Below are 23,053 nucleotides of genomic sequence, written 5' to 3'. Positions count from 1 at the left end.
TTTCTTGGGTGGAATAGGTGTGGCCAGAAAGTAATTTTATCACACTGTTTATGCCATAGTAATTCTGCCATATCTATGTAACAGTTGTGACCATTGGTTCTTATCAGTAAAGTATCTTGCAGACTCTTTTTGAAGTCCTGTAGCTTTTTCCTTGCCAGGCCCGTGTCTTTCTCCCTCTGAAGCTTTTCATGTAGTGCTGTTTGGGGGATGCACTGCAGTAAACCATGCAATGCAGTTTGGGGGATGACACATATCGTACACTAATACTGCGATACAACAAGAGCTGTGGCTTATTGAGTAAAGCATCTGCATTGCATGCGAAAGGTCCCAGGTTCAATCCCTGGCAGCTCCAGGTAGGGCTGTCTGGAACTGTGACACTAGTGTTTTTCCTGCATTGAGCAGGGGATTGGACTCAATTGCCTTATAGGCCCCTTCCAGCTCTACAATTCTATGATCCAGGTATAGCAGCAGTGTGCCACAGATCTAGGTGGTCAGCCACTCTAGACATGTCATCATCCTACTAATGAATACCAAAAATAAAGTGAAATTATTCCATTGGGTGGGAAGTGATATAATTTTGTGCTATTAAAAGCCACAGACAATTTTGATGACTGTTCAAACTATCTTTAGGCCATAGTGGACATACATAGTGGACATTTTTTTTCATTAATATACCATGGCAGCCATGGCATTTTTAGGTCTTTGGTACATCTTAAAACAATTTACTTGTTTTATTCCAAAGTTCATATTAGGGTAATGCCTTTAGTAGGGCAACCAAAGTGTTATAAACTAGCGTGCAAGCTTTAGAATTCCCCAGAAGACTTCATTAGGCTGATTGTTTAAAAAGAAAAAACCACCCAGAGGGGCAAAAAGACTATTAGTGTTATTTCAGCCACCCATGTCTGCGTCTGGTTAGTTTTAAGTTAGTGTGGGAGGAGCTAGCAGACCTTCAAATGAGGTGCTTTCAGGTGCTTGGAGGTTTCATGTTGCTTCCAGGCTTCCTGGGAAGAAGAAATGCCTAACGGCTGATCTCCCATTTCTCCTGTGCATGGAAAAGCTGATCTCAGGTGGGTAGCTAGCTCCACCTAGTGGGTGAAGGCAGAAGAGTGCTAAAGAGTGTTTTTTTTAACAAGGACTTCCTGCTCTACGCAGCTCCTTATTTCAGTTTCTTTTCTGCCTTCCACCAAGAACGGTTGGTCTAGCTCCTCTTTGCGTTCAGGCCTGTATAGTTTGGTGTTTTTTTCCTATTGTGTGTCTGTACTTTTTCCTTCCTTTACTGTTTCCTACGTGTATCTTGTTTAATCAAAAAAAGGGGGTTGTCATTTTACGCTTCTCCCCCCCGAGACTTCGCGATGGCACTGAGCCGACCACGAAGTAGCCAACCCACTGCTTCGGCTGTGAGACCACTGTCTTCTTCATTGGACTCTGCCCCCCCAGCCTCGTTTCTCAGGCGTGTCTGTGCCTGGCTACCGGCAATCACCCGACTGACCTCCTTTCACGGCATGAGCGGGGACACCTCTTGCAGCGTGCTCCCCAGGACGCCAAGTGCCTGCCACTCCATCCTCTCACCCGTGGAAGGCCTCAGCAGGACGCTCCAGCCACAAGAGAATTGTATTTCCCCCCCCCCGGCAGCTTGTCAGCACCTAGCCCGGCTATTATCACAGCCCTTGGCCCCCATAAGACCGGCAGCGTGGTTTGCGCCCATGGGGAAGGCAACACGCAAATCGGACCACCCACCAAAGTCACTTCAGCTTCACACTTCAATGGAAGTCGTGCCTCTGCCATTATCCAACCAGGCCCTAGGTTCTATTGAATCCCAGGCAGAGGTAGCCATAGCCCCCCCCCTTCCAGCAGGCATGAGGTGGCTGAGGCGTGTACTGTCACGGTGGCTCCACAACAACTGGCACCTAAGAGAAGTAGGGGAACCAGTCATGACAGGCAAAGGCCTGGTGATGCACAGGGGGCTGCACCAAAGGAGGCTCATAGGAACATGTGCAGGTCACAGAGGCACCTGAAATCCCTATCTGCGGAGGAAGGCACCCAATTCCAGCCCACCCTGGAGGCGATTTTTTCTACATCGTCTTCTCCTGAGGAGTTTGAAGGCTTCCTTGAGACAGCTATGTCTCACCAGACGTTACAGGAGAAGAGGGATGAAGCATCCTTCATTTCACCCTCTTCACGTCAGGAACTCCAAGTTCAGGAGGTGGTGCACAACCCACACTGTTCTCATGCACTGTTGTCATGCTCAACCTCTACAGTTTCAGTTATCACTGCACATGCTACAACAATTAAAGGAATAGCTAAGAGATTCTCTCCTAATGGATCTAGCCAGAGATCTTTCCACATCAGCGGCTGAGTCTCAACACCCCACACAGGACACACCAGCCACAGCACCCATTCCACCACCTTCAAGAGCGCAAGTGACGCAGGGCCTCACTACACTCTGCTCTTCTTCAAACACGCCCAACCACTGGGCGGAGCATCACCCGACCTTTACACCACCTCACAGGGCAGGCATCCTCAACTAGGAGGAGGCAACGGTGGACCCAGACAACGAGCTGATTGTCCTCGATGAGGAGGAATGGAGTGGAGTTTCGGAGTCAGAGGAAGTAGTGACCAATAGGATTTTTCAGGAGGCTCATTTCCTTCCACTCCTGTGCAAGGCGATGGAAGCTCTGAACCTAAATACTCTGGAAGATCCTGCAGCTCCCTCAGCATCTAGAATTTCAGCTGTGTGTCCAGACCCGAAACCCAAGTCAAGGGTGCTAAAACTTCCATCACTGTTGCCTGAAGTGATCAAGTCCGAATTTGATGCCCCGCTGCAGTTCAAGAAATTGGGTTGCAACTGCCAACAAATACTATACGTTGGAACAACACATCATGGACCAACTTAAGGTTCCTCTGGTCGATGCCTCCATAGTCAATTTACTAAATCTGTCCTTGAACCCTAAAGACTCAGATGCCCACCTCAAGGATCCGTCAGAGCACAAGCTGGATCTAGGCCTTAGGAGGATTCATGAGGCCAGTGCGCTCTCCATCAGAGCAGCAGCAGCCTCCTCGGTCTTCGCTAGAGCATCCTTGCTGTGGCTAGAGGACCTATTGGATGGCCCACAGCAGGATCCAGCTCGAATCCAGAAGTCTCTTCTGAAAATCTTGAGAGCAGTGACCTTTATGGCAGATGCATCCATGGACGCTATGCAGGTTTTGGCAAAGTCATTAGCTGCGAGTGTTTTCACTCGAAGGACTCTTTGGTTACACCATTGGGAGGCTGATACTGCAGCTGCTCTCATCTCGCATCTGAGCCCTATGTGGGTGACAAACTATTTGGCAATGATGCCCTAGCTGGGGTTTTGGAGTTGAAGGAAAAGAAGAAAGCTATGCCTTCTGCAAAAAATCAAGACAACAAAAGATTCTTCTGTAAGGATCCTTTCCATCCTTATTTGCCCTCCCAGTCATTTCGAGGCTCCAGGGCATTCGGAAGAGCAAAGGAGTCCCATACCAGCTGTCCCTTCTGGAATAGGCAACGTACCCAGTCTAAAAGCCAACAACCTTTCCCCAATAGATCAGGTTTTGGATCCCAGTCTTGGGGGAATAAGCATAAGTTCTGACGCCAGGTTTCCTCAGGTGGGAGGACGCCTTCAACACTTTGCCCACCACTGGAGGGACACGTCTTTGGACCAATGGACTGAGGCTGGAATTCACCTCCCTCCCTCCAACCAAGTTTATTCCCTCTCCCCTCTCAATGTCTCCGGACAAGTAGGAAAGGACTCTGAGCGATTGCCCACCTTCTGCAGATTGCGGCAATAGAGCCCGTTCCAACAGGCGAGTGGTTTTCAGGAATCTACTCAGTATTCTTCACCATCGCGAAAAAAGACGTATCTTTCAGGGTGGTACTCGATTTGAAGGACTTAAATCAGTTCAGAAAATACTGCAGGTTCCGCATGGAAACTTTACTGTCCATCAAGGAGGCATTGAGAAAGGATCTGTCGATCTGAAGGAGGCCTATCTGCATGTCCCTGTTTTTCTGCTTCACAGATGTTACCTCTGGTTTGCGGTGGGGGAGGATCACTTTCAGTACAGGGCCATGCCCTTCGGTCTGGCGACTGCTCCCAGAGTATTCACAAAGATCATGCAGGGGGTCCATGTCTTTTCCTTACCTGGACAACTTTCTGCTCCGGTCTCCATCCCTCCACAAGGCTTGGGAAGATCTGCACATCACCCTAGCATGCCTCAAGGATCACGGCTTCCTTGTCAACCAAACCAAGAGCCAGCTTTGTCCAGCCCACCGCATAATACATTTGGGGGCCACCATAGACTCGCAGCAGGGACTCATAACGTTACCTCAGGACAGAGTAGACAAGATGATTACAGCTGTCACACAGCTCCTATCTTCACCTTCGGCAGATCTTATGCATCTTGCAGGTATCTTGGGGTTGATGGTCTCAACCTATCAGACTACACCATGGACATGTCATCACTCTCGACCAATCCAGTGGGCACTACTACCTTTTCAAAGTGACATAGCAGCCAGGAGTCACTGTAAGGTAGCACTTTCACCAGTGGTCCATCACTCCCTGCTATGGTGGGTGCACAAACCCAATCTACTAAGGGGAGTGCCATTCCAGGACCCTCCATGGATCCTGATCACCTCAGATGCCAGCATGATAGGCTGGGGAACCATTCATGGCCAGATGATACAAGGGACTTGGTCACCACAGGAGTCAGTACTTCCAATCAGTCTTCTGGAGCTTTGTGCAATTTGGCTAATTCTGAGGCACTTCATGGAGATCAAATGGTTGTGGGGGGTGCTGGTCAGGAATACAATGTATCAGCCAAATCACATTTGAATCATCAGGGAGGCACATGCTCCCACAACTACAGAAAGAAGCTGCCCTACTGTTCCAGTGGGCAGAAACACACATGGACTCTATCCTTGTAGGATACTGCAAGGGGGAGGACAACTGCCAAGTGGATTGACTCGGCAGACAGAAGGTGCATCAGGGAGAATGGAAGCTTCACCCATTAGCCTTTCAGGAAATAATGAGATGCTTCGGCAAAGTCGAGGTGGACCTATTTGCCATACACCTCAACCGCCAGGTGAAAAGATTTTTCTCCAGATGTGGAAGGCATAGATGCTCTGGCGTCCCAGTGGCCCCAAGGGCAACTCTACGCATTCCCACCTCTTCCGATCATTCCAAGGGTACTTCAAAAGACCCGAGCCAAAAGGGCAAGAGTTCTACTGATAGCTCCTTGATGGCCAAGGAGACCCTGGTTTCCAGAACTCATCGATCTATTGATCGATCCTCCGTAGCAAATTCCCCTCAGGGAAGACCTATTGTCTTAGGGACAGCTTCTTCACCCAGACCCGGGATGGCTGGTGCTTCATGTCTGGAGATTGAGAGGCGCCGCCTCTTAAAACGAGGCATTCCAGCTCAAGTGGTGGAAACTATGATGGCCTCAAGACGCCCTTCCACAATTAGAATATATGAGACTACATGGAAGGCCTTCTCAACATGGTCACAAAAGAAGGGTTTAATTCCAAAGAAAGCAGGTATAAATGACATTCTCTGCTTCCTACTGTCCTTGGGTCTTAGGCCAAACACTCTCAGACGCCAGGCTTCAGCCCTTTTGGTGGTTCTGTCTACATCTCCGGAGAAACCGCTGGGATCTCATCTGTTACTCAGGCGTTTTCTACATGGGGCAATGGCATCGGCACTTCCTACGATCCATCGTTACCCAGCTTGGGATCTACACAAGCCCCCTTTTGAACCCCTAAGTCAAATTTCTCTACATCTCCTATCCTTTAAGGTCTTGTTCCTTGTGGCCATTACTTCGGCCCGGAGAGTGTCTGAGTTGAATGCTCTGTCTGTTGACAAGAATTTCTCTGTGTTTCATAAGGATAGAGTAGTCCTACGTACTGTCCCTTCCTTTTGTCCTAAAGTACTGTCTACCTTCCACTGTCAGCAAGAGCTGGTACTTCCTTCTTTTTGTCCTAATCCCATTCACCCCACAGAGAAAGCGTGGCATTCACTGGATGTGTGAAGAGCCCTGAAAGTGTATATCTCTAAAACAAAATGTGTCCGTCAGACAGATAGTTTATTTGTCTCCTTCCATCCAGCATCTTTAGGGAAGAAAATGTCTTTGTCCATGCTCGCTAGGTGGATCAAGGCATGTACCACACTGGCTTATGCCTCTCTAAAGTTAGCTCGGCCGGCCAGGATAGTGGCCACACAACTAGGGCAGCAGCCACATTGGCAGCATTCTCATTCCACGCATCTACCACAGAGATTTGTAGAGCAGCTACATGGGCCGCACCTAATACGTTTATTAAACACTATAAGATTAACACATATGCATCAGCAGAGGCAGCTTTTGGGAGGAGAGTGCTACAGCATGTTCTCCCAGATCACTAGTGTAATCAGCCCAGCGATGTTCCCACCCTACATGGGTCAGCTTTGGTATGCCCCACCTGAGATCAGCTTTTCCATGCACAGGAGAAAAGACATTTGGTCTTACCGTAAAACGGTTTTCGCTGTGCATGTCAAAAGCTGATCTCAGGGCCACTCTGTAGGAGACCTGGGCTGCCATCTCTTGTCTTTTTCATCTTAGGCCTACAGCAGAGAGCATATGAGTGCTGTTGTCTCCTGTTTTGTGTCGATGGTTCCTGTTATTTCTCTTTGTTCTTTCCTTCTGTTGGTTGGCTTGTTAACAAAAGCTGAAATAAGGAGCTGTGCAGAGCAGGAAGTCCTTGTTAAAAAAAACGCTCTTTAACATTCTTCTGCCTTCAACCGCTAGGTGGAGCTAGCTATCAGCTTTTGACATGCACAGAGAAAACCATTTTACGGTAAGACCAAATGTCTTTTCTGTTTAAGTCATTCTCTGGTGATAACAGCTTTTGTTAAAGAGGACATTGTGTTAAAGGTTTTTTTTGCCAGTTCTGGAGTTGCACAGTCCACTGTATGATTACTGCATATACCGCATTTAAGCAAAAGCAATAAAAAGGTCAGGGGGGAAAAGTGGTGTAGCTTATTCATGGCATAGTAGGCCTAGGAGGTATTACATAGCAAAGAAGGTACGTGTATATATTAAATACTTTATCCATAGGTACAAAGTTTTCTGTATCCATTGTATTTAATGTTACAAGTCTTCTGTTTTGAATATAATTAAAGTCTGAACATATATTCTAGGCACTTATTAGATATAAATGACATAATGTTGCAGCTGACATTTTTCTGTTTGGTTTACAGCTCACACTCCAGACAATAGTTTCCTTGGCTTTGTTGTGGAACAATATCTGAATTCTAGTGACATCAAGCACTTCAATGTCGTTAAGAGGCAGAATCAGTCACTTGTTTATGGCAAAGTAGATAACTTCTGGAAGGTAAGTGGCTATGTTACACAGATCCTTTCTTGAAGTTTAGTTTGAGTGAGCAGGAACACAAAGTTACAAGCTTAGAGTGAGTGACATTTTTAATCAATGTTTGACAGGTGCTTACTAGAAAATAATGCCAGCAGATAAATTTGTTTATTAAAGAGCTTTTTGACAAAAGGAGCAGCTTCCGTAAGGCTATAGTATTATACACAATTTTACATCATAATGAGTTCAGCCAGATTTATTACACCATGTTTATAACTGCAAGTTTTGGAAGAAAGAAGAAAGGGATTTACTTTGAAAGTGAAACTGATGCAGATTTATATACTGGGCCATTCATGGGTCATTGACGTGGTCATTAACTAGGTTGTTTATTGTAATGAGTATGAGCAAGTCTAATCCTTAGGCTCATGTTCCCTCCCTCCCCTTCTCATGTATGAAAAAGAAACATAGATTTTTTGGTAGTAGTCTTGAACACATCATAGTTTCCTTGTTTCATCTGAACATGGAAAGCAGAAACTCTCCTAACTGTAATTCATGTCTTTAACACACCTAGCTGTTACGTATACTGCTTCTGTGTTGCCATTTGTGACATTTCTAGTGTGAGTGCCATTCCTTTTACCAAAGGATCTCCAGCTAATTGACAGCTTCATCAAAGTTCAGCATTGTAAATGCTTCAACACTGAAGTTTCTTTATAATCAAAGTATCCACAACCCTGATCACAGTGGATGAGAGAGGCCACAATCTGTGCAGCTCCAAGATCTTAAGTCATTAGGACAGTCAAGGAACGCTACTTATAACCCTCTCATTTGTGATAGGCAATTGGTCTCTCTGTAGCAGCCCTCTGGCCAAACTTGGTTGTAGGTTCTTGTGTTGTAGAACTTGCAAGTACCGTAAGAAAAAACTACCTCTGTCACTAAGGGGTTGCATGTACACTTTTAAAGATTCCTTGAATTGGGTTTAATTTTTAAAGTATTATTTGTGCAGGGTCAGTGGTAGACTAGGCCATTGGAACTTCCAGAATTTTGCTGATTTGATATTTCCCATAATCATGATCTTTAATAATTCACTTCTTTTCACATGCACAGCAAGTTCTTGACTGAGGAAAACCTCTTAACACTGACTGTAAAGAATTCTCCTGATCCAGAAAGCAGTGCAACTGGAGAGAGAACAGTGGCTTAACAAAGGAGATTTTATTTTGTTCATTTCCCTTGAGAGTTAAGTGTAGCTCCAGAGAACGAAAGCACAAAACAATCCTTGGGAACCTCCAGTCTGCCAGAAGAGAAAACATGTTGGAGTATCCTTCTCCAGCCTGGCGTTTTCCAGATTTTTCCCATCAAGCCCAGCCAGCATGACCACTGGTCAAGGAAGATGGGAACTGTAGTCCAAAACATCTGCAGGATGCTAGGCCGGGAAAGGCTGCCCTGGGATATCCTCCAGGTTATCCTCCATTCTCAGTAGAAAGGCTGGGACTAGCAACTTCATGTTGCCGCACTATTACCCAGAGAACACAACAATAGTCCATAATACATCACAAGCATTCACGTAATCAAAGATAGCAAGTGTTAGTCTGTGCCTAGTTGAAGTTCTCTAATTTTGTCTGTGCTGCTTGAAATTCTCCAAGTTCTAGCTCTCAGTAAGAGAGAGCTGTTTTTTCATGTTGTAATTTTATTGGGTCAGTGACTAGTTAAATTGCAGTTATAAAGACATGTTAAAAAGCAAGGGCAACGGCATTGGTATGTAAGCAAAAAAGCTCCAAGATTGACAGTTGGGCAATACCTTTATTAGGACCTATGAAAACTTTCACAAATTTGCAGCAAGCTTTTGAGTACTCCAGAACTCTTCATCGGGCATTATTTTACACAAAGCTAGAGGTGAGGGGGCTAAGAAAAAAAAGTAAAAAACTAGGCTGGATATTGTTGCCATGAGGTCAGCTTGTACATTCCGTTCTAAGATGGAGACTACTGGGAAAATGTCCCTCCTAGATGCTGCAAATACCAGGCTTCTCACCTAGGATTTTGGGATAAGAAAGCAATGGCTTCTCCCCATTTCTCAGTCTGGCTTGTAATCCAGAAATGTGTGTTAGTTACTGAAAGGAGACTTTCAGCTAGTCACACCAAGAATTGAGTGGGGGAAGAATTCAGTGGGTTTGCATTGTTTGAAAGTTGAATATTGTGCAAAGAAAGAAAAAAATTGTTTATGCAAGAAGCCAACTTGATATCTTCTAAAGGATTTAATCATATCTACTAATCAGTGTCCGGAAATTGATGACAAAACACTTAAATGCTGCCTTCTGAATCTGGCTTTTTTGGAAGCCTTTAATCATAGTTCCTTATTCACGCTTAAGGAGAAACGATAGTTAACTGTGGCTTCCTAGATAGGAGCAAACAAACTGTGTATCATTTGTATATATGGTGGCTTATTATACCAGGATTTGATCATACGCATGCAGTCACAGTTGGCACAGGGTGGATGCTACCTAGTATTTTTCTTCCTGTTTTGAACGGAGAGAGAGTGGCTGCTCAGTGAGGTACATCTCCCTTTTGTACAAGGACACAATTGTGTTCTCCCAACAGAGTATTGGAAAATGTATCCATGCCATGAACTTATGTCTAAAAGTTGCTTCCAACATTAGAGTTCACTTGTGCCTAGGCACCCTAGGAAAAAGTTGAAGGATGGGGTGTAAATCCCTAAAATAAATGGGTGGATACATGATGTATACCAGCCTTCCCCAGCTTGGTGCCCTCTTTGACTACAACTTCCATCAGCCCTAGCTACATGGCAATTGTCAGAGGTGCTGGGAGTTGTACCACCAAACAGGTTTGGAAAAGTTGATTTACAGCATTGCATTTAAAATAGCTGTGAAGCCGCAGCAAATTCAAGCTCTGCTATGCATATATGCAGTGGCATGCAAATGCATACAGAATCTTTGAGCAAGATGGTGTACATAGTGTTTGTACACATGCACATTCTGTAGTTCTAAAGCAACTCTAATCTTTATCTAATGACAATACTGATTCTTAAAAAAACAATACTGTATGCAATTACCTTAACCTGTTCATTATAGAAGTATGCCACACGAAGGATTTAAGAGTACAGATATTATTTCAATTTTCAAGGGTTTCACAGGTGACTGAGTTTTGTGGGGCGTCTTTCTTCTGGCTAACAGCAAAAAAAAAGTGTGCGAAAGACTTGCATACTTCGTAGTGGAATCCTTGGACACATGCTTTCCTCATCTACTGTAGTAATTTCCTGGGATTTCCCAATGAAAGGGATTCCAAGGGAACAAGACAGCACTTTAAAGCTATAGTGTGCTAACCTCTTCAATGAAAGCATGTCTCGTTATACTTCCCACAAGGGTAGATCTGCCAGGTTAAGCCCACTTAAAGGAGGCACCACAACAGAAGAAAAGATATTCTGAGAGAATGGCAAGTACCTAGTTGCCACTTTGCCAGCGTACTTTTCTCTGTCCATTATAGAGCCTGAAAGGCTATTAAAGTTTTTCTCTTTGTGCAACTTTTACAAGGAGCTCCTTCCATTTATCCTTTTATTGATGTCTGTGTATATCTATCTATAGGAGAGAGAGGGGAAAATGTTCATTTATTTGTTCAGCCGTGTATGGTTTTGATTGTCCAATATTTGTCCTTGGGTTTTGCTCAGAAAAACTGTTCAATGTTCACATCCATACATAGAGATTGGGAATACCATGGTCTGAATGATCGTGACTTTAGTGTTCAGCGACACATCTTCGCATTTGAGGACCTTTTCTAGTTTCCTCATAGCGGCCCTCCCCAGTCCTAGCCTTCTTCTGATTTCTTGACTATTGTCTCCATTTTGGTTAATGACTGTGCCAAAGTATTGATAATCCTTGACAAGTTCAATGTCCTCGTTGTCAACTTTAAAGTTACCTAAATCTTCTGTTGTCATTACTTTAGCCTTCTTGATGTTCAGCTGTAGTCCTGCTTCTTTGCTTTCCTCTTTAACTTTCATCAGCATTCGTTCAAATGATTACTGGTTTCTGCTAGTAGTATGGTAAATGGAAATGGACTGCCTTCATGTCGATTCCGACTTATGGCGACCCTATGAATAGGGTTTTCATGGTAAGCGGTATTCAAAGGGGGTTTACCATTGCCTTCCTCTGAGGCTGAGAGGCAGTGACTGGTCCAGGGTCACCCAGTGAGCTTCATGGCGGTGTGGGGATTCAAACCCTGGTCTCCCAGGTCGTAGTCCAACACTCTAACCACTATGCCACACTATCGTCTGCATATCTTAAATTATTGATATTTCTCCCTCCAGTTTTCACACCTCCATCATCTTGGTCCAATCCCGCTTTCCATATGATATGTTCTGCGTATAGATTAAACAAATAGGGTGATAAAATACACCCCTGTCTCACACCCTTTCCGATGGGGAGCCAATCAGTTTCTCCATATTCTGTCCTTACAGTAGCCTCTTGTCCAGAGTATAGGTTGCGTGTCAGGACAATCAGAAACTGTGGCACCCCCATTTCTTTTAAAGCATTCCATAGTTTTTTGTGATCTACACAATCAAAGGCTTTGCTGTAATCTATAAAGCACAGGGTGATTTTCTTCTGAAATTCCTTGGTCTGTATCCAATGTATGTTTGTGATATGATCTCTGGTACCTCTTCCTTTTCTAAATCTATCTTGGACATCTGGCATTTCTTACTCCATATATGGTAAGAGCCCTTGTTGTAGAATCTTGAGCATTTTCACTGTGACTTTTTTTTTTAAAAAAAATAACTTTTTCATTCTCCTTTGTGAATACTCAGTGATTGTATACTGTGTTCCTTGTTCTTGAGCACACATCTTAGCAGCTTTGGAATTTGTTAATTTATTTTCAGCTAATTTGTTTTTATCTTTTGATCTACTATGAATACTAGAAGACACTAAAAAGTCTTGAGAATAACTATTAATCTGGGTACTTCCTGACATGATTAGTAGTGCATCAGAAGAACAGCCTATCAAATATACTTGGGTCTTGTAGTAAAAAGTTGTATCCCATTTATTTTCAGATTTTTCTTTCAATTTATTTTTTTTCCATTTCCTTCCTTGTTCAATGAAGTTAATTTGTCTGCCATATCCAGCATATTTGTCTGTCATTAAATTCCCCATCTGTTAAGTAGCTCCTTCCAAAAATGTCAATTAGTGCCTCCTTGCATATTAGCATTCACTTTGGAAAAGATAACATATTAATCTGTTTTAACCAATAAAGTATTTACTTCCATGTATACATGTGTAGTGCTGTAAAATCATTATTGTGCTGCCTTTGTCATGGCTAGGACAAATTGGTCTGAGGATATTTTATATTTATAATGAATATTATCTCCCTGTTTGTTGCTAGTTTTGAGCAGATGGCCTGCCTAGAGCTCTTCTCTCCCTCCTGTGCTTTACCCACCTTTGATACACCCACAGAAATGAAGGAGGAATCCTCCTCGAATACTTGAATCTTTGTCTTTCTCAGGGAGTGAACATATACTAGTGTTGCTTGTTTTATGTCACATGTTATCCTAAATCTAGGAAGATGGGTAAGCCTAATTAAGGACCCTCTGAAGCGTTACATGTTTGTAAGAGAGACTGCAGCTTCCTGATCATCCACACATCTCCAGATTTCCAGCTCTTAAGGGAATAGTTGTAACCACAAGACAAAACCGATAATGGATGGGTAGAACATGCTGCATGGTATGAAGTGTGTGTGGTATTGTACAGTAGAGACAGTGTTTATTTGAACACAGTAGAACAGAGCTTGTTCCCCAAACATTTAGGATTTACTGGCTCTTGTACACTCATATCCTCCACAGTGTACTAATGACCCATGTGCAGGAGCTCATGGGGGAGCTAATAACTCCACATTTGGGGGAAGGGAACTCCTGATTTATGCCAGATAGGTAACAAAGATATAAGTGGGACCCTGCAACAGAATGTTGCCATGTGGCCTGCATTTGTTCCAAGGTTCCAGCTGATACATTATGTTCCCCTGGTTTTCCTTGCCACTGTCACCATCAGCCAGTTAACATTCTGTGCCCACTGAGGACGTTCACTCCTCAGTGGCCTCTCTTGTGGGGAAGGACTTCTATTTAGGGGTGTTTTTAGACGGTGAGGTGGACACATTTCTGCTCTACATTAAAATCTTTGATTTCTCCCTATGGGCATTTCTCAGTTCCGTCCCTGAAGACGAGATTGCTTTGGGCATCTGCGAGTGTCAAGGTTACCGCAAATGTGCTGATACCCCCCTCTTGGGTATGGGTGTTGTTGTTTTGGTTACGCCTTCACAAGCATGGAAAGACACCGGTTGGCATTCTGTGCGAGCCCTAATCAGAGAAGACCCACTGAAGTCAATAGACATGACTCATTTATTCATTACTTTCATTGGGTCTACTCTGAATAAAATTCAATCTTTAATCAGAGATACAGGGAATGATGATGATTTTTTCAAACTATTAAATTGGAGGCATAGTCTTCAAAGTATGTACTGCTATACACAATGCTGGTTCACTGCTTAAGTATGTTTTACAAATAAGGAGTCAACTTCTGGAATCTACCAACATAGGTAAATAGTTAATTGGAAGAAATACCAACTACTGTTAAAAGAAACTAAGGTTTCCCTTAATCCAGGATCTGAAATTTACTTCCAATCCTGGTTTCAGATCCTAACTGAAGGGCTAGCCTTGAGCTTCAGTTAAGGAATGAGGAGAAAATTCTTTCCTGGAATAATAGGGACCATGGATGAGAGTACACACTCCCAAAGCTGTCTCTGTGTGTTACCCATGGATAACAAAGGGAAACCAGACTTGCATCCACACCAACCTTGCGATAGGGTCGAATTTAGTTTGAGCATAATGGCCATAGTGTGTGAGTAAATAATAAGACTGAGTGTTTGCCATGCCATCTTTATACAGTGTTTCTCTTTCTGCTCACTACCTGGTGCTACTCATTACATTTTTGTGCTTCGCTAGAACTCTTGCCTCTCTACACCTTAGGATGAACAGCGATAAAATAGGCAAGGATCAGAAGGGCATGTCAAAAAAATATTTTTGTTTTTTTAAAAAAATATTTACAAGAGTGCATTTGAATATACATTTTGAAGTAATTAAAATGGATAAACAGTGCGACACTATCATTGCCTCTAATTTGTCCTTGATTGCATTTATGGAATTTATATACAAATTAATTGTGATGCAATGTACAGGAAAGATAGTCACCCTGATTCTTGGATAATGCTAGGGTTGTTCGAAAGCCTTGGGTAGAGGACTAGGATGTTTTGGAGCAAAAGATACTAAGACTATAAAACAAATGCATAAGATCTGTATGCATTCTTTCTAATAGATGGAATCTGTTTAACTCTTTAAAACAGACGTGGTAAAGGAAGGAGAAAGACAAACAAAGACTTTTCCTTGTGCAGTATAGACAAAACGGTTTCACAAGATTCCATTCAATTGGCACCTGTTTGAGGAAATAGCAGCTTACACATGTGTTTCTGGGAATGTAATTTGTTTTACAGAAGCTGTATTGTTGAGAATGAGATCCAAGAAGGAAATAACATTTTTCTGCCAAATGGAATTTATATAACTGGCACTCAGAAGCTCTTTTGGTATGCTTAGGCATTAAGCATGATTGAAAAGAAAAAAACATAGACTCTACCATAGATTCTACCATACTCCCTGGTGAGATTTTGAAAAAGTATCTGCTGTTATGGTTAATTTCTGTTTCCATACATCTTGATGCATTAAATATGACATTTTGAAAAGAACTAAATTCTCATTAACGTTCAGTTGCTTCAAATCTTTCCTGAAGTTTGTCTCATTTAATCTTGTAACAATAGTTAGATTTTTGGTTTCTTCTTCAATCTGCAGTGACATCTGCAGAGCAGTTAAAGATTACATAGCTAAGACTAGAGGAGGAGTAGCCAACATAGTGACATCCCAATCATGATGGACTCCAACTCCCATCAACCCCAGTCAGAGATGATGGGAGTTGTAGTCCAACAACATTTGGAGGGCAGCATGATAGCTGTTCCTCGGCTAGAATTACTGGACAATTCCACTGAAAGAAGAACGCTAACAAAATTTTGGGTCCCTTTCTGTGGACTCTGCCATTTAATCCTGTAAATGAAACTGAGATGACTGAATGCTGTCCCACTAAATGGCATTCCTATACATACAAAGCTGCTATGAAAAGGAGAAAGCTAGGCTAGCAGTATTCTCCTTTATGTCTAGCTTTCTTCCTGGAAGGTTTTGTTTTGTGTGTATGGAAGAAAATTGAATTCAATTGTGTGAGATTTACCAACTCATGGGGAAATAAACCTTATATTGGCAATGTACATGTATGTGTACATACACATTTATATATTTTCTAGGATTTAGAAATCCTGGAAGAAGAAAAAAGCTGTCTTTTAAAAATCATGTATGGTGGCCTCCAATAGTGTATCTAACTATATAGGGTTAGTTTTTTGAAAAAAGAACCTTCTGATGGCAAGATAGCCAGCATGGTGTCCTCCAGATGTTGTCCTATCGGCCGCAACCAGAGAGGGGAATTATGGGAGCTGTAATCCAGAAACAACTGGGGGCACAATGCTGGCTACCTCTATTCTATTGTTTTCAATTGAATTCTATGATAAGTCAGATCTTAAAGCTTTAGCACAAGCATCAGGACAGATTCATAAAATGAAATTTTAAAAATAATCTGAATGTTAATTTTTCTAAATATTTCTATTGCTTTCTGTTAACCGAAGTAAAAGATTGGGCTTGGGCTCCCCCCATCCCAATATAGCTTTATTGCACTTTGTTCCTGTGGCTTTTAGCAGTTCATTGATTAACAAATTACTATTCTTTGGAGGTGACCTGCATAATTTTTAAATAATGCACAGTTTTGCTAATTGTAGCTTGCCAAGGTGATAAGGCATGCAGCTTTCCCCATCCCCTTTGTACCATCTCCATTTTAAAAACACATGTATTCTTTCTTTCCTCCCTGACTGTATTTTTGCAGCTGATTACCATAGAGAAAGCTTGGCAGGATTTTAACCTATTCCACTGAAAATGTTGCCCCTTGCCCCACCCCATCCCCATTGGTTATATCTTCCTGTTTTATGTTGCCTTAGAGGGAGAAATACATCAGGCTTTGTCATCCCATTTCTTTGATTTATGCAAGAGGGTTGTAGGTGGAAGTAATTGGCATAAAGCAGTAACAGTTGTGTATTCCATGATCAACAAAAGTGTCTTCTGTAAATGGCAAGTTTATTGTAGCTGTCAAGAAAAATGACTTAAGAGAGTTAGTGCAGCGGCCGCTGGTTCTGTCCTGAGAAGTAAAGACCACTCTTTTGCTGCTCTGTAGTAGAGTATAATATTGGGCAGTACCACCCCTAGGCACCGGGAAGCGGGGCAGTTGCCCCCGGCTCCGCGCTTTGGGGGGCCCTACGCTTGGCAATCTGCGTATATAGAGTGAGAAGCGCTGACGGAGTAAAAGCAATACTATTCACAGAAACTGGCGACCAGTGGAAGAGATAAGACACGTGTTTATTCTAACCCAACCATTCCTCCCCTTTCCTTAGTGAGAATAACCTCATAAAGCCACAGAGGTTGCATTCGCATTTGCAGCCCCTGTCACCGGTTCCGGAGTGAGGGACGTTGCGCAGAACTTCTTTCCCCCAAGAAACCAAATGGCAACGGAGCAAAGGTTTACAAAGTTCTCCTCAACCCTTCTCGCTCCACCTCTTGCCTTTCTTTGGCCTTCAGCGACAAGGCTTATATGCAGGTTTACACAATTTGCGTACCTTACGAGAGGAGGAAGGGGAAAACATGAGCATTAAGCCCAGCAGGAAAGCGAGGTGGGCCTTGGGAACGTCGTAGCAATAACAACGTTGGTCTCAGCTACTCTGGGCTGGGTTCTGAAGGGCTCAAAGAGAGGGAGAACAGCCGCCTTTAAGACATTTCCCTTGAAAGACAGATAGTAATATAATTTTTCTCCACAACGGGAGCAGGGGGTTGTGGTGGGGGTCTTAACACTATTTAAAGCAGCCCTTTGCTCCTGTTTCAACGGAAGGGTAAATATATCACACACACCCCGTGTGTACGCTCAAGCTTAAGGTCAATATTGGAGGGGGGCAATAAGAGGGGTAATGGGAGCCCATCCAGCCCTCTTCTTGAAGGGTAGACTGTTTTTCTCGCCCTCCCAGACCTGTGGCTAGTTCTTAAGCAAATAAAAAACCACCGGGTAGCTTCATTCCTTCAAGGGATAGATAGCATATGTTGTCTCCTCCCCCTCCCCCAGCCGGGGCTAACTGGGGCGAATGTCTTCCACCATTTCACGCTCCTTGGGAATTTGTAGGTCAGACTTCTGAATTTGCACCACAGTCGGCGTTTTCCTTCCCAGGAATGGTCTTGAAATGATACTGTTTTGTAAGCTGTTCATAGCTGTCTCTGTTACATTGAAAGAATGTGGGGGGAGGCAACTATGCTTTTGCCCTGGGCCCCGCACATGCTAAGGGCGGGCCTGATATTGGAAGTCTAGCTTTTCTCTAGCAAACCTTGGAGAATACAGCTGCCTCTCGTTGCACATTGTTGCAGCCCAGGAGCACCATTTGTGGCCAGCCAGAGAGAGATAAGGCGTATGGACATGGACATGGATGTGTGCATCAGCACCAAGGTGGGTGTGGCCGCAGGGGTTTTAAGTCCACAACATTCTCCTTTGGGGCATTTCAGAGGCCAGCTGTTCTGGGTTTTGGGGTCCTTAAACATTTTTGATGCCAGTTTACCTCACCTGCCCAGAATTGTGGGGGCCTTGGATGGGGTGGAGGAGGAAGGCCTTGCTACTCACAGGAAGATGAGGCCCAGTCAGTGGAGCTATGCCCTTGCCATGGGCGGGGTTTGCCACACCCAAGGCAGTAAGTGGAAATTAGCTTCTCACATTGTTTCACTAGCGGTGAAAGAGTTACGTTAATAAATATGGTCCTCGTTCAACCCATTTTATGTGTCTTGTCTCTATATTCCTAGGTTCAATCGCCAGCAGCTACTAGCCTTGCCTATCCTAGCCTTTGTAAAAAAAAAAAATTGAACAAGTCCATTCTCTGTTTCTTAAACCAACATTTCTTTAAAATGTTTTTATTCAATTCCCATCAACCCTTTCCTCCCTTTCAACAGGGAACAAGAACCAAATCTTTGATCATTCACCTGATGCATGAAATGATTCTTTTAAAAATGCAAATTTTTATTTCTTCATCCACTTGATTTTTATCTTCTCCCACCTACCTTTGACAGGTGCATAGGAACATCCACTGGTCATTCATCTGACATCATAACAATGTCAGGTGTTTGACACCTGTGAAACAGCTACATAATGGGCTTTACAGATATAAATCAATCAGTTTCTTTGGGAGGAACAAGCCATTGGTTGGCATGTAACATTAAGCCAGAGCTTTGTTTCCTCCTGATCAGCTAAAGGGACAAGTGAGGGGGGAAGGTTATTAAACCATAGTTGTAAATAAACTATGGTTAACATTATGTGTGCACCTGGCCAATAAGCCATCTTAGTTTCTTAAACTTTCTAGATTCATTTATCCCCCAGTTCCTTAACAGTGCAGTCCAGAAGTGATTGTTTTCAATAGGTCTTACTCCAAGCCAGTCTCACATATACTTCCTGTTGATGCTGATACTGGCATTCCTGTGGAGTCTATGTGTGTGGAAACAAGCAATGGTTTAGCCTACTAATCCGCTAAGTGAATGAACAAAAGAGACAGGACCTTTTCAGTGATGGTACCATGACTGTGGAACATGCTTCCAAGGATGGCCCTTCTGACCCAATCAATGGCTTGCCTTCCAGTGAGCAGCAGGGAAAAAATATTGTTCAGGAAGACTTTGGGAGTCAGGACGCTATTGCTAATTCCAGAGGAGGAGAGTGGAAACACCTGCTGCTAATTGACTGCGCCCAGCCCAGATGAGCTATGAAGGTTGCTGCAATGCAGAACTTTTGGGGTCTCCATGAGGGCATCACCCCCTTTAATATTGTACCGTTGAATGTATTATCCAGTAGAGAGAGAGAGAGAGTGTGATGTTGTATTATTGGTTTATAGTTGAATTGTGCATGTGCGGCCCAGAGTGGGTTGTCATGTTTTTGTATGCTTCAGAGATGCCCAATACCACTTAGTATGAGAAACTGAACTGGTATTGAGTATGGCCTTACCTGGGTGAGAGACGGGGAGGGAGTGGTTGCGTTGGATGCTATGTATTTTTGTAGCCTAAGTGTTTGTTCCTTATGGTGGTTTGGCTGGAGAAAAGTTATCTGTATGGTTTGTGGGAATGAATCAGAGTGGGATTTAGACATGGAGGACTGTTGACATATTTGGGAGGGATTATTGGGGGGGTGTAGCTCCTAGTATAGTTGTTTTAATTAATTAACTAATGATGCTGTTTTGGGAGTTTGTATTTTGTATTTGATTCTTAACTCATAATGTTTATGTTTAAGAGAATACTTTTATTTTTCTGATAATTATGCTGTTTTGAATGTGTTTTTTATATTTGGCTTGAATTTGTAATGTTTTCTTTTAATATTTTGTGATGTTTTGTTCAATGTTTTAATCTAGGTTGTAAACCGCTTTGAGATTTGTTTTCCAAATAATATAAAGCGGTATAGAAATGACATAAATAAATAAATAAACCACAGATTCTCATGAGTCACATTAGAACCAAAAACCTGTTGCTGAAGGGCTCCTTCTAAACAAGGATGGGAAGCGGAGGATTGAGGATAGAGTGTGCAGCCACACTTGATTTACTGGACTAGTATTATTATATCTGTACTGGGCCCATATACAACTTTCCTTATGTGTAAGCTTTGTATTGCTTAAACTCATAAATATTTGCTGAATAAATTTTCAATAGTGCTTTTATTAATACATAATAGTCACAACTATTAATAATAAATGGTGTCAGCATCCTGTTGCATTCATGTGTGGCAATGATCTTTACTCCCTCACCATGGTTGAGAACACACTCTGCCCCACCGTGGGCCCTCCAGTTATATTAGACTACAACTGCAACTCCCAGTATCCCTGGCTGGGGAGTTGTAGTCCAAACTATTTGAGGGCATTGGGTTGGGTAAGGCTGGTTTAGAACTAAAGATTTCTGCCTATAAAACAAATGTGTTTTGATTTTTTTTAAAAAAATCAAATCACAGTTCCTGTAAGCATATCTTTGGGATTCAAAGTTCTCAGAACTGTTTATATTTGGAGAACTATTTTCTCCAACACTTGGATGCCTTTTTCAGTATCCTCTTATACTGCTGGGGGGAAATGCTTCTACCACCTGAATCATAATTTGCTGCCTACTTCTGTAGTTCTTGCATTTTTGAAGCTTTGATGTAATTTTATTGTAATTCTATATTTATATCGTTTACTGCCTTGAGAGGGCTTTAAGTTGAACTTATAAGGCATACGAGAGCCAGTGTGGCGTAGTGGTTAGAGTGTTGGACTATGACCTGGGAGACCAGGGTTTGAATCCCCACACAGCCATGAAGCTCACTGGGTGACTTTGGGCCAGTCACTGCCTCTCAGCCTCAGAGGAAGGCAATGGTAAACCCCCTCTGAATACCACTTACCATGAAAACCCTATTCATAGGGTTGCCATAAGTCGGAATCGACTTTGAAGGCAGTCCATTTCCATTTTTCATAAAGCATACACCTGGGAATACTGGGAAGAGCCGTCACTCAGTGATAGAGCAACTGCACTGCATGCAGAAGGCTCCAGGTTTAAACCCCAACATCTCCAGGTAGACTCCAGTCTGAAACCTTGGGGAGTTGCTGCCAGTCAGTGTGGACAGTACTGAGCAATTAGCTATATGGACCAATTATCTGATTCACTACAAGGCAGTTTCCTGTGTTCCATACCTCACATCAACTTAGGTATGTTCTGAAATAACACTCTCGTGGCTGTGTAATTAAAACACAACATCTCTAAAAACATCTTTTAAAAAAAAGCTTTACAACATTGTTACAAAGTTGCTTTCTAAGCTGTGTCTAGTTTCACTTTTACTTGGGAGCATTGTTACTTTCCAAAAGGCGCTGGCCCTGTCGATTATTGGTTCACCTACACTGTGCTAAGACAAATGAAGAATCCAGTTCTCAGCGTTTGAAATCTTCCTAATTCTGCATTCTTAATTCTGGGGAAATGCTGTGCACCTTTAACTTCCACAACGACAATAAAAATGTATAAATTTTAACTTCATTTCCATTCACTGTAGAGTTTGGATGATTTGATGAGGCTTTTATCACTGCTAGGAACAAACATAATTGCAAATTATTATTTTTAAATATTCAGCTCTGCAAACAGTAGGTCAGGGACAGGGAAGCTCTGGCCCTCCAGGTGTGGCTGTGCTACAGCTCCCATCATCCCTAACCAATATGGCATGCTTTTCCATACCTCCTTTGTGCAAAACTGGGGGGGGGTGGATTGGGCAGAGAGTCTTTTTGTCTTGCCAGACTGCGCCTGGGGAGTGGTGCCAGTGTCACTCTGCCAGTGGGAAGCTCCCCCTTCTGCCTACCAAATGTGTATGTGGAAGTGACACTTGTGGAACATTCACCACCAGCAGCCAGTGGAAAGCCCCCAAATGGGGCATTCCAGAGAGAAAGACTGAGCCAGCTAAGGACATGCACACACAGAGACACAAAGACAGATCTGTAAAATAAAATTTAAAAAATAAGCAAAGTTAATTTTACTAAATATTTCTATAGCTTTCTGTTAACCCAACACAAGTAAAAGATGATAATAATGAGGTAAGCTGAGCCTACCTACCCCACCCTCAATTCCTCCTCTGAACACCATTATGGTAGGTAGGGGAGCTCTTGCCTTGGTTCAAGCTAGCCTTGGTTTAAAAGCAGCGTGCTTGGATTTTCATGAAGACAGGGTTTGGAATTTACAAATAAGTCCAGGAACTGGTTGTGTGAGTACTATTATAGGGAAGTGAGAAGCGGAGAGAGATTTGGACTCCAGCTAAGAGAAGGCAAAATAGAAGTTTATTTAAAGATATGGTGTTCAAAGAAAGCTGAAGTCTTGGGATCAAAACTGATTTGAGTTTTAGATCCCCCTCCCCCAAAAAAGGACAAATAAAAATATTTTGTTATAAGATGGGTTGTGAAGGCCAAATTATCATCTCCTCCTTCAGTTATCTTCTTTAATTGGAGGTACAATATTCAATAAGAAGAGAGGGTTTTTCCAGTGGTGGAGTTCCAACTATGGAACATTCTCCCTAGAGAGGCTTGCCTGGCACCAGCGTTGCATTCTGTTTTGGGCATGGTTTTGGAACAAAAATGTTTTTCTTTCCTCAATCATTTTAATTTGCTGGGAGTTTACTTTCTGGATTTTATTTATTGAATTACTGTTTTGTTATGATTGATTGTGCACCCTCCTGAAACTCAAAAATACGGAAATGTTGTATTAAAATGTTTTAAATAAATTTTAAATAAAACTACTTAAATTTTCTAATGAAAGTCAACTATACTGGAATAGCTAGTATATTTGTGTTTTTAAATCAAGATGCAAAATATATGTGAAGATGCTTGGTTTTCTAGGGTTCAACGCTGGAAGATTTTTCCTAGTCTCCTGTAAACTTTGAATGAACATTGTGCATGGCTTTCAACCAAGTTCAGCACAAACAGAGACTAGTGTGTGGCAGTTGC

The 23,053-nt window shown here is 42.7% G+C and overlaps 1 protein-coding gene across 7 annotated transcripts in view; it reads left to right on the top strand.

The window, feature by feature from the left end:
- Positions 1-23,053, top strand: part of MGAT5 (alpha-1,6-mannosylglycoprotein 6-beta-N-acetylglucosaminyltransferase) — a 220,187-nt gene that overhangs the window by 171,992 nt on the left and 25,142 nt on the right. For all 7 annotated transcript variants that reach the window (XM_061608943.1, XM_061608941.1, XM_061608945.1 and 4 more), the window contains one exon: positions 7,248-7,381. In XM_061608943.1, the coding sequence (XP_061464927.1) occupies positions 7,248-7,381 (134 nt within the window). The remainder of the gene's footprint in view (positions 1-7,247; positions 7,382-23,053) is intronic.

The sequence above is a fragment of the Rhineura floridana genome, chromosome 2, assembly GCF_030035675.1.
Source record: "Rhineura floridana isolate rRhiFlo1 chromosome 2, rRhiFlo1.hap2, whole genome shotgun sequence".
Classification (NCBI taxonomy): Eukaryota; Metazoa; Chordata; class Lepidosauria; order Squamata; family Rhineuridae; genus Rhineura; species Rhineura floridana.
Note: the sequence above shows the minus strand (reverse complement) of the source record. Positions and strands in the feature narration are given on the sequence as shown.